General features: G+C 45.2%; 1 protein-coding gene across 1 annotated transcript in view; it reads right to left on the minus strand.

Moving 5' to 3' along the window:
- ANTXR1 (anthrax toxin receptor 1) overlaps positions 1-12,610 on the minus strand; it is a 240,636-nt gene that overhangs the window by 43,848 nt on the left and 184,178 nt on the right. The window contains exon 17 of the mRNA XM_003125066.6: positions 11,630-11,710. Within this exon, the coding sequence (XP_003125114.3) occupies positions 11,630-11,710 (81 nt within the window). The remainder of the gene's footprint in view (positions 1-11,629; positions 11,711-12,610) is intronic.

The raw sequence follows: 12,610 nt of genomic DNA on the forward strand, positions 1-12,610 counted from the left end.
AGCAAGTGAGTCAACATTTTCTGCTTTGGGGGTTGGTCTGTTCATTTCATTTTCGACAATCGGTGTTGTCAGAACAGGGATTTACTAGAGATGCAGAGAAGCAAATTCCGAGGAAAACGCAAGTTAGGAGCTTCAAATGCAAAAGGTTTCTCTGTGGCAGGGAAATGACTGATAACTGCAGGATCAGGTGAACTTTTCTACAGACTGTCATCCAACCAACTGTGTGTATTCTGGACGTGGCCACTTGCCCAAGTCATCAATTTTCACCACGTTGTTTGGGTGTGTGTTAGAAATCTGATGTGCTGGCATTTATGCAGTTGGAAGTGTTGTTTCACCAACGAGCAGTTCAAATGGGGAATGCTCATGTCTTTACACAAACATCCATGTGCTTTAAAATTGCCAGTATTCAGGAGTTCCCTGGCGGCCTGGCAGCTAAGGGTTCAGCTTTGTCACTGTTGTGGTTTGGGTTTGATCTCTGGACTGGGAACTTCTGCAGGCTGTGCGCATGGCCAAAAAAGCTAATATTCAGGAAGGAATGTCTTATCAGTACATATAAAACAGTGCTTTTAATGATTTTAATTGCCTAGAAAAAAATGATTTAAAAAATTGTTTCCCCCTTTATGCTTTCAGGGATAAAATTAAGTGAAAGAATTAGACACTAGTTATATACGTGTATGATCACAACTGAATAAAGAAAGGTGATGCTATAGGGTAAACACTCTATAAACCAAATCAGTGCTTTCTGGGTGAGTACAAGAAATGGTGAAAAGGATGTAACGGGAATGATACAACTGGGAAAATCCACTGGACTGAACAATAGTTTCAAAGTATCTAAAGCAATCCTTGGAAGGAAATGAACTGCTTTTTATTTTCAAGTGATGGGGTTCATCACATGGTGCCTTTGTGTAAATCAGGAAAAGGTACCCCTCCCTAAGGCGGGATGCGTGCCTGTCTCAGGGGGCCGTCCAGCGAAGTACAAGGTGGACATCTGCCCCAAGCACAGCCTTCACATCTAGGTGCCTGCATGTCCAGGAAACAATTCCCTGGCAAACAGAAGTGATCTTAAAAAGTTAAGTGACCTGAAAAGTAACCCAGCTGGTATATGGTAGAGAAAGGGACTAACTCAGAATTGTTGCTTGAACTTAATCCTGATCAGGAATTTTTTCTTTTTTTTTTTTTTTTTTTTTTTTTTTTTGGCTTTGCCACTTCTAGAGCTGCTTCTGCAGCATATGGAGGTTCCCAGGATAGGGGTCTAATCGGAGCTGTAGCCTCCGGGCCTATGCCACAGCCACAGCAACTTGGGATCCAAGCCACGTCTGCGACCTACACCGCAGCTCACAGCAACGTCGGATCCTTAACCCACTGAGCAACCTCACGGTTCCTAGTCGGATTCGTTAACCATTGAGCCACGATGGGAACTCCAGGAATATTTATTAATGGTCTTTTCTATGAAATACAGAGCTATGCCGCAATATTTACGTATGACAAGGATCCCACCCTTAGGTAGATGATTATAATCCAATATAAAGCTAGTTTATTGGTCATCACTAGATATTGTGATATTAACTTCTCAGAGAAGTGGGAGGCCTTCATTATCAAAGGAAAGCAAACCCAAAATACAACAAAAAGCCCCAAAGCAGTTAACATTGCTCTTTAGGTGTCATGAGAAGGTCAAGGTAGAGAAGGTCATTATTTCCATTCTGCCCACCGAGAGCAAAAACACACAGCAGTATATTCATGGGATTCACCAGTGGGTTCTCTTGGGGGTGGATTGCTTGCAACACTGCATCCCAAATCACCATCTCTTGCATGAGGTGGACCTGCAGAAAGTGCTGACCCCCCAGGACAGATGGGATTCCAAGGGCTGGTTTCTTCCTCATCTTCCCCTCAGACACTCTACCTCCACCTGCCCACTCAGCCAGATCATCAAAGGGAAGACGGAGGCCATGGACGGGGTGCCTCTGCTTCCTGTCCTCTCGCCCATACCTGGGAGCCCATCTTGGGCTTCTCCACCCAGGTCACTAAGGCAGAGTGCCATTTTCTGGCCTCTGGGTCCTTTAAGTCCTCTTAGGGTGTCCTGTTCTCCATCAATGAGCTCTTCAATCTCTTTCCCTCCTGGACTTCTGTCTCGAGCTCTTAATGATGCTCAAGTCCTCCACCTTAATAACAAAGAGCCCTATACACCCCAGTTCTCCTCTAGCTACTGCTTTGGCTCTCCCCTCCCCCCACCCCATTCTCCACCAAGCCTCACTCCTGCCCCCCTCACTGCACTCAGCCTAGAGCGCCAAGATCACTCCCACGTTCCTTCTGTTAATCTCATTCAAGGATTGTGGTCAGCTTGCACCTACATTTCCCACACTTGATGCTGTGGATCCCGCCTTCCTCTGTGATGTACCATCTTTCCTCGGCTTCCATGACCCAAGACGCTCCTGTCACACCTTCCCTCTCTCGGGGTGGTCCTTCTTAGTTTTCTTCTTGTCCTTCTTTTTCTTTCCTCACCCTGCCTCAAAGGATGTGAGCAAAGCTCAGCCCTTAGCCGATTTCCCTTCTCTCTCGCCACACTCCCCTGGGCTCTGCATCTATTCACATTGGTCTCAACCACCAGTCTGATGACTCTTACATCGTTGCCTCTGGCTCAGAGCTTTGAGCAGAGCAAACTGTGTCCTGCACAGATCGGGACCAGGGGGAGCCCAGTGGGGCAGTCAAGGCACACACTTTCAGGAGATACTTTCCCTCAGGTCCTGCAGGTGACCACGCTACATGTGTAAGGCCCTGGGAGTGAGCATCTCTGGAGTTTGTGCCTTAGCTGCTCCGTGGTCCACGCCCTGCTCCTGGCCATCTCTGCCTGGCTGTCCCACAGGTACCTCACACTCGGTAAGTCCTCATCTCCCTTCCCCTTCAAAGCTCTTTCTGTGCCCTCCTCCTGGTTAACGGAGACACAGCCAGCTTGGACCAAACCCTGGAGGTCCTCCAGACACCCCTCCCTCCCATCCTCCATCTCAGCCAGTTATCAAACCCCGTCATTCTGTTTCCTCAACATCTCCTCAATCTGGACTCTTTCCTCCTCCCTCCACCACCTCTGGCCAGGCTGCCATCAGCTCCATGCTGCAGCCAGCGTAACTTTTCTAAAACACTATCTGATCACAGCTCTGCTTAAAACACCTGGAAGGAGCCACAGGTGACCTCCAGATCCTTGCTCAAGCTTCCCTCTTGCTAGAATAGCCTCTCTCCACAGCTCCTCTCTGGTCTCAGCTTAAAGGCCGCTTCTAGAGCTTCTTTTGCCCCCGTGGCTGGTGAAATGCTCTCCTGGGTTGAGAAAAGCCTTGCACACAGGTGGTGTTTGGGGCCTTACCATTTGTCCCTGCTTCTCAAGGGCAGCATCACATCTTATTAATTGGTGAGCAGCCAGCATAACCTTAGTGCTCATCTCATAGAGAGTGTTCAACGGGTATCTATCAAATGCATGAAAAATTTAAGGAATCCCAAGTATGGACTTCAAGTCTGTTAGTCCTGAATTAAGCCCCAGATCTAACACCTAAATTTAGGTGCAAAGCTCCAGGCTTTGTGCTGGAGCTGGCACACAAGGTATGGGGATAGAACACGCCTTGAAGCTGGCTGTGTGTCCTTGGGAAAGTTAATAACCTCCTCTGAGGCTCAATTTCTGCTCCATAAGATGGAGAGCATAATTCTTCCCTGTAATTGTGGATGGATCTGTGCTTCTATAACCATCTGCAATTAATACAATGCTTGACCCACTCTTCTCTTTCAAATCATACACTGAACTCCAGGAAGCCAGAATTAAGTCCTATTCCAATTGGCACCCCTAGTGCCCAGCACTGGATTAGATGGATTCTTATTGGGAGCACAATAGATTAAAAAATTTTTTTTTTTGCCTTTTAGGGCCACATCTGTGGCACATGGAGGTTCCCAGGCTAGGGGTCAAATTGGAGCTGCAGCTGCCAGCCTATGCCACAGCCACTGCAACCTGGGATCCCAGCAACATCTGTGACCTACACCTACAGCTCACGGCAAAGACCAGATCCTTTAACCCCCTGAGCGGGGCCAGGGATTGAACCTCCATCCTCATGGATACTAGTTGGGTTCATAACCCACTGAGCCACGAGGGGAACTCCCTCACAACAGAAGTCCACTGGGACCATGTTTGAGGGGAGGCAGCCAAGGTAAAGAAGGAAGGAGGAGAAGGTGATGCAGGGAGCGTGAAGGAGGGGGAAACGGGGAAGAGAGAAACGGAGCGGGGATGCTTTCTCTGAGTCTGTTTATGTTACAGGAGGCTCATCTGCTTTCGAAGGACTGGGCTGAGGACACTCTCTTCCCCTCAGAGATAACCTGCCCGGGTGATTCTCGCTTCTGCGGCAGCAGGGAGGCACGGGGACCCATGTGACCGGCCCAGGTCCTTTATTGGAAACAGCTGTGCAGATGGCAGCCCCGGGGCTGGAACTCGGGCAGAAGATTGCACAATCCCTGGGGCTGTGCTTCGGATGAGTTTCTAACGTTGTTTATGTACATTTACGTGTGTGTGTGGGTTTCCTGGGTCTCTTCTGATGGCAAGGAGGCCCAGCCTTGCAAAACAAGCTCAGAATGTGCCTTGTATTTTGTTCTTGCTGATAGTAATGGAATGTACCAGCCTCCCAGCGCCAGATCTGGGAGAAACGAGGAGCTGAAAACAAAGGAGACATCCAACCCTAGTGACTCCTGCCAGGGCGCGTGCAGGGGGTGAGAGGTTAAAGCTGGGGAAAAAATGACTGCGGAGAGTTTCAATGGGTTGAGGTATTGATTGAATTCCATCCGGAAAAGACAGAAGAGGCAGAGTTATAGTTTTTCTCTTCCATCTGCTTTGTCCAAAAGCAGTAACAACAACACAGGTGGAATCAATGTTAGGTGCCTTCCAGATAGGAAAGGGACAGTTGAGAGCACATGAAGATTGGAATCACCCATTTTCCACATGCCTACGAGACAAAGGAGTTGAGGTCCTGAAGGAATAGAGGGAGTTGCCTTCAAATCGGTCCAAGAAGGACAGAGAAGAGGCCGTCTGGCATGAGAAACAGGAAATCAAACGAGATCACTGACTCTCAACCTTAGTTGCCCATTAGAATGACCTGGGGAGCTTTTAAAATCCCGATCATCCAGACTTCATCCCAGACAAATTAAGTAGAACCTTTGGGGTGGGACCTGGCATCAGGGCTTTAAAGCTCCCCCAGAGGATCACGATAGGCAACCAGGTTGAAAAAAAATCACTCGATGCCATGAACTCAGGTCTCTGAACTTCCCCGACATTTCTGTGTTTGAAATTAGTAATCTAGGAACAAAAGTGTCTGCTCCTGGCCAGATTTCTCTACAATTGGATGCGACTTAGTATTGTGACTTCAGCTAGAGTAGTTATTCCCCAGTTATGTCAATAAGGTGTTCTCTGGGGAAACACAGGGAAGTAGATGCTGGTGGTCAAATAAGCATTGAAATGCTGACTTCGAATCTCAAGCTGTCAGGGTTAGAGGGTTCTCGAAGGTCCATCTAGTTCCATTTATCTCATTGGTTCCAAAATTTGGTACCCAGACCAGCAGCATTGGCGTTTGTTAGAAATGCTAATTCCCAGGCCCTGCCCCAGACCTGTGCTATAACAAAACTTCCAGATGATCCTGTGCTCAAGATTGAGAATTGAGAACTGCTGATCTGCTACAGGAATCCTCTCCTCTAATTCTGGCCCAGTGGTTTAAATGAGGTTTTTTTTTTTTTTTTTTTTTTTTTTTTTTTTGGTTTTGCTTTTTAGAGCTGCACCCGCGGCACATGGAGGTTCCCAGGCTAGGGGTGGAATAGGAGCTACAGCTGCTGTCCTACGCCACAGCAACACAGGATCCAAGCCGCGTCTGCAACCTATACCACAGCTCACAGCAACTCACTGAGCAAGGACAGGGACTGAACCTTCGTCCTCACGGATGCTAGTCAGATTTGTTAATGGCTGAGCCATGACGAGAACTCCTTTAACTGGTTTTATCTATCTTTAGTAACATGTAACAAGCCCAGGAATCCTGCCCATTTTGTTGCTGAAACTTCCTTTGATCCTTTAAGATGAAATGGATTTCACTGTAACTTCTGCCTCTGCTCTAGCTCTGGCTTCTGGGCTGACCCAGAGTAAACCCAAGTCCTGTTCTGCCCTTCCAAGACTGCACTGCTCCAGGGCTTCTGCTTTAATAGCACATATGGCTGATAGCTCCTGGGCACTCTGCCCCAACTTACAATAAAATATCCAGGAAGTTACAGAAAAGGTGCCAGCTCACATTGCCACCAAAACGAAGTCTGAGGGCATAGAAATAAGAGCAAGTTTTGTGAAAATTTATGTTCTCTTGGGGTATGTTCTAACTTTGATACCAAAGGCAGAAATTATAAAGATTTCTAGATTCGACTATAAAATTATAGATAACTTTAATATATTTTTAAAAAGTTAAAAAGTATATGACAAACTAGGAAGAACCTTAAGACTACCTATATCTATATCTATTTATCTATACATACACACACAGAGATACACACATATACATATGTTAGACTTCAAGTTTCATCAAGTAAGTACCATATACTTAATGTATAACACAGGGTCTGACATAAAGGAGGTCCTCAAAGCATTTGACTAACAAATGAATGAAGATGAGTTTAGCAAATAGCCGTATAAAAATCCGGGCTAAAACATCCAATAGAAAAACGAGCCGAGGGTATATATAAGCAATTAACCAAAGAGAAAATAAATATTTGAACAAATGTTTCACTTCAGTAACAAAAATGCAAATTGAATTAGCACCTATCAAATAGTTAAGCTTAATAATGTTAATGGGAGATGGGTTTTTCATAGATGCTGACTCTAGGGTTAATTCACACAGCGTTTCAGACAGTAATGAATAAGGAGGGCGCTCTGGCACTATGTAGCAAAACTTGAAAATTTTGCACGTTGTTCGATCCAGCAGCCAGCTGTATGCTTCTCCTAAGGAAACACTCATGAATGTGCACAGTGATTTGGCAACAAGCGGACTGACTATGCTTCCTTCATAAAAATAAGCATCTGGAAAGAAATTTCCAAAAAGAGAAGACAGGCAGAAATATTATGTTACAGATTGACAATGGAATATGACAGGGCTGTTAAAAATGATATTGTACAACCACTCACACTGTGAGAGGCATAGAAAGATTATTCCCTGAATATGGCTAAATGATTAAAAATAGGTTATGAAAAAGAATGTTTATATATGTATGACTGGGTCACTTTGCTGTACAGCAGAAATTGATAGAACTTTGTAAATCAAATATAATAAAAAGAAAAAAGAGGCGATAAAAGGCATGCATAATGTGATGAGCAAGAAATGACCAAGTAAAAAAGTTCCCAGGGGTCACTTTAAGTCTCCTTCCTTAGACTGAACATTTCCCAATTCCTTCCACCATTTGTCCTTAAAAAGTGAGTATGCGTTCTGAAATTAGGGCCCGGGTGTGATGGAAGCCCTGTGGACCATCACGAAGCACGCTCCTGGGACACAGGTTCTAATTTCCATACTCTCTTGCTTAGTCTCTGCCAATGCACTCTGCTTTGGCAACGCCCCCTCTAAAGCCCAAGTCTGGACAGCGACAGGGATACCATGGGGACCATGGACAATCTTACCAAGGTGACAGTTCACTCAGTAGAGATGATGGGAAAGATGTTTCAAGCCGAGAAACTGGAATTATGCAAAGGCAGGGAGACACAAAAGATGCTGGCATATTCAGAGAATGCAGAGCAATTCCAGGCAGCTGGAGCCTTTTTGGAGTCATGGGGGAACATAGCGGGGGCGGGTAGCAGGTAAAATGACAAGGGGAGTCTTTCCAATCCGGCTAAGGATTTGGGGCTTTTCTTTAGTTTTTGCACATCTGAAGCTTTGGGATGGCATGCTGAGTTCCCTCTTTTAGAAAGAGCATGGGAGTTCCCGTTGTGGCTCAGCACTAATGAATATCCTGAGTATCATAGAAGAAGAGGGTTCAGTCTCTGGCTTCACTCAGTGGGTTAAATGATCTGGTGTTGCCGTGACCTGTTGTGCAGGTCATAGACGTGGCTCGGATCTGGCATTGCTGTGGCTGTGGTGTAGGTCTCCGGTGGCTATGGCTCCGATTGGACCCCTAGCCTGGGAACCTCCATATGCCACAGATGTGGCCCTACAAAGACAAAAAAAAAAAAAAAAAAAAAAAAAAAACAACCACAGTGGTGGGAAGCAGGGGAATGGTTCAAGCAAAAGAGCAAAAGATACCATTTGCTTCATGAACTCTCTAAATCTTAGGATCAGATGTGTTACTGGTTTGCTATTTAAGTGGCTGCTTTGGAACTTTCTCTTTTATGTTAGCTCAGGGTTTCTGGGTGGGCTCCGAAAAAACAACAGGACCTTGAGCCCACCCCAGGCCGGAAGAAGAAGATGGGTGGTGACAGACAGTGTCTCTTGCTGTCATCCCATTCATGTTTTCCCTGACCCAGGGCTGGGACAGCTCCGAGGAGGCAGGCACCCATCCTAGGGAAGGATGTGGCTCTGGGCTCGGGCCTCCCCAGCCCTCTGCTCTGCGGTGGGGGCGGGAGGCCCTCAGTTTTCCAGCAGCCTCAGAGGCTCTGCTGGTGAGCCTGCGTCTGCCTCTGCGAGGCTGGGCTGGGTTCGCTGAGAAGGACGGAGCAGGCAACTGAGAAGGAAGAACTGCCAGGTTTTCTGTGAGGTCAACATGTGTTTGAAAACAATTCAGAATGTTAACCAAGAACGCAATTAGGTGATGTTTGTTTTTGTTTTTGTTTTAAAGGAAAAATTCAGAACCTGTGACTCTTGTTCATGAGCACATGCCTGGATGTAGTCATTTTGCGTTTATGGAAAATGTGGTGAGCCCATAAATCAGAGCTGAGGAATTCTTACAGTCACCACCGTGCAAAGAAGGTAGGTCTGCTGTGAGTCTCCCAAGGTTATGCAAAATGAAAGAGAACGACGAGCATGCAGACAAAGCTACTGTATGGGCCTCCCTTCTCTTGGAATTCTTTCCTCAGTTGCCATAAGGCAGCCCTGAATTCCCCTTTCTGCTTTATGTGTGACTTGTCTTAGGTAACTCCATGGGCACGTCTAGATGTCTTCAGCCTTCACCATGACCTCCAGGACACAGTTTGCTGCACCTAGTCTCACATTTGTCTTAAAATTTTAGCAGGATTTCTAGAAAGGAAGCCCAATTACAAGTAGGCTGGACAATCGTAATTTGTGACACTGCTGAGAACAGGGTCAAAAGTATCCTAATTTTCAGACCTTCTGTTCTTCACATCTATTATTTCATCTGTTTGGAGAAAGGAAATTTCAAGGTGAAATTGTCTTACTCCAAAGCCTAGAGAACACCCTTCAAATGTTAAGTACAAACGTTCATTCAAAATTATCAAATAAGAAAGTCAAGGTAGGTGGGATTGATTAGAAGAAATTCCATCCATTTTCATTCCCTCTTGTTGGATTTATCCAATCAACCTTTTGTTGTCAAATAACTTTGGTTCTTCGAGCTTAAATGTGATAAGATTTCTCTCTATCCTTCTCCTTTCCTACACGCCTTCTCTGGTTGGCCCAGTTTATAAATTTGTTTCTGCCAAACTGGTCAGCAAAGAATGGAATGTTAAATTTTAGTGGCGATGTTTTTCAGCTGCTTTGAAAAAAATGGGCTTGTGCACTGGACTAGCATGTTCTGCCACAAAAGAATAATATTGCCGAACCCAAGTTTAGAGATCTTATTGTTGCCTCTTAATTTGTTAGATGAGTCTCATGTAGGCTAAAAAAAAAAAAAAAAACCAAAACCCCTAATTTTCCCTAGAAACCAGATGTATAACTTACAAGGCCAAATACCACCCTGAGTACAAAGTTTATATGGGTTCATTTCTGTGACCTGTAGAGTCTGTTCTTTAAAATCTACTCTAGCAAAGGGTTCTTGTTGACTTCCATAGACAAAGTACAAATTCCATACATCATGAGAGCCAAACTGGTCCAGCACCTATATGCTCTGTTTTTTTTTTTTCTAATGTCATACTTGGCTGTTGTCCCCGATACAACCTGGAGCAGGAATGGCTAGCTGGTCAGCAGCCTGAAGAGATGATGAACGTTTAGACTATATCCCCTCAGCCACAAAGCACCCACTGTCACTAGGTGCACAGGGGAGAGAGGCTCGCCTAACTGGCTTTGTGCTTGTGTTATTAGTTGAGCCGGCGGGGTAAAGATGTGGATATACCTGATACACGTCGATTGCAATATAGTTCGAATTTTTGCATCAACCCTTCAGACAGTAGAAGAGCATGAAGAGAGTTATCATAACAATATCTGCCACTGAGCATTACTGAGTGTTCAACATTAGGCCAATTTTTTTTTACAAACATTACCTTCTCCAAGCAGCAGCCTATGAAGAATTTGGTACCAACTCTTTTTTTTTTTTTTTTTTTTTGTCTTTTCTAGGGCCGCATCAGTGGCATATGGAGGTTTCCAGGCTAGGGGTCTAATCAGAACTGTAGCCGCCGGCCTACACCACAGCCACAGCAACGCCAGATCTGAGCCGTGTCTGCGACCTACACCACAGCTCATGGCAATGCCAGATCCTTAACCTACTGAGCGAGGCCAGGGATCAGACCCTCAACCTCATAGTTCCTAATCAGATTCACTAACCACTGAGCCATGACAGGAACTTCCAGGTACCAACTCTTTTATAAAGATGACATTCAAGAGAGGTTAAGTGACTTGCCTGGAGTTTTCCAGACAGGAAAGAAGTGAGATTCAAACTCAGCTCTACTTGATTTGAAAGGAGCCCCAAATTAGATACTTTTATTTGGCTCTTGGGTTAATCATAAGCCAGATTCCTAGAGATCAGATGGAAGATGCCAATGTGCTTATAGTTGAGAGTGTATTTGGGCCCAAGCTTTGCTCTGTAGAATTTATGGGAGAGAGACCAGCCCTTCCAGGAAGACATGGCAGTGGTGTGCTTACAGCAGAATTGAGGTGGTTTCCAGCATTATTACTGTTGGAACAGAACAAAATATTCTTGTCCTCAGTTTCCTCATTTACAAAATGAGGACTCAGGCTGGATGGTTTCTCAGGTCTCTGCTGCCTCCTCCCTCTCTATCTCCTAGTCGGAGACACTCTGTGATCTTGGCCCTGACAGTTTCGGGGCAAATCCTCACCAGGGTGGCAGGTCCTCCTGTGGTCCTGGACGAGTTGAGCCCAACCCCTGCTGGAAGATAGGAGAGTTTTCCGTGGCCCCTGTTCCCCCTCTCCATTCTGTGGGCCTGGTGTCCTGCTCATCACCACTGGCCTGTGTGGCCAAAGAGTGACCGGCCCCTCCCCTGGAGCTGCCTAAGAACCAGCCCTGTACCTATACCTTCAGAACTCCAGCTCTTGGAAGTTAACCTAACCTATTTCTGCCAAAATCCTTTTCAGAAAAGCAAGTTGAAACTCCAAGTCTTGTAAAAACCCAAATTAGTCAGTTGTAAAGTTAATATCTGATTTGTCATAACGTGAAATGATAGCTGGGTTCGCGTATCTGGAGTTATTCCAGCTCAACAGAGAGAGAGGGAAAAAGAACGCATGTATGCGACACCATCCATGAATCCTACCGTGTCTCCTGGCTGTGGACGCATCACGGACACACGATCGTATCCTTTCCTTAGTAGGACCCACAGGGCGTCAAGTTTCCCCTGAAATAAAACAAATGCACTGAGATTACATCTGAAACCAGACAGGGGGCCAGCAGAGACATGGAGACCTTCCCATGCTTCTTCAGCCATGGAAACTGCACTTTATCAGCAGTTGTCACAGACTAAGTGACATCTCTAAGTTCAAAATGTGGGCCCTGGGAATGTGGCAGGAGAAGGGCACACCCCAGGGGACCCTGAGACCTTGTAAAGTTAGTGTCAAATGAAAGTGTGAAAGATGGACTTTGTTTAATTCCAAAGCACATACACTTTTTTTTCTTTCTTTTTTCTTTAAAAAATTTTTTTTTATTACTCAATGAATTTATTACATTTATAGTTGTACAATGATCATCACAATCCAATTTTATAGGATTTCCAACCCACAACCCCAGTGCATCCCCCTACCCCCCAAACTGTCTCCTTTGGAGACCATAAGTTTTTCAAAGTCTGTGAGTCTGTTCTGCAAAGAAGTTCATTCTGTCCTTTTTTCAGATTTCACATGTCAGTGAAAGCATTTGATATTGGTGTCTCATTGTCTGACTGACTTCACTTAGCATAATTTCTAGGTCCATCCATGTTGCTAAAAATGCCTGTATTTCATTCTTTTTAATGGCTGAGTAATATTCCATCGTGTATATGTACCACATCTCTATTATACTAAGTGCAGCTTTTCCCCCATGAGATCATCTGGCTGCAGCGCTTCCACTTAGATCTTTTAGAACAGGGTTTCTAAGCTGTAAGTTGCAACTCTTCAAGCCCTCACAAAATAAATTTGTGTATAAGAAGCAGAATTTTTTTTTTATTTTCTAAAGTTTCACTGACATCTAGTTGATTGACAATGTCCTGATACTTTCCACCGTACAACAAAGAGATTCAGTTATACATGTACACAATCCATTCCCT

The sequence above is a fragment of the Sus scrofa genome, chromosome 3 (assembly GCF_000003025.6).
Source record: "Sus scrofa isolate TJ Tabasco breed Duroc chromosome 3, Sscrofa11.1, whole genome shotgun sequence".
NCBI classification, from domain to species: Eukaryota; Metazoa; Chordata; class Mammalia; order Artiodactyla; family Suidae; genus Sus; species Sus scrofa.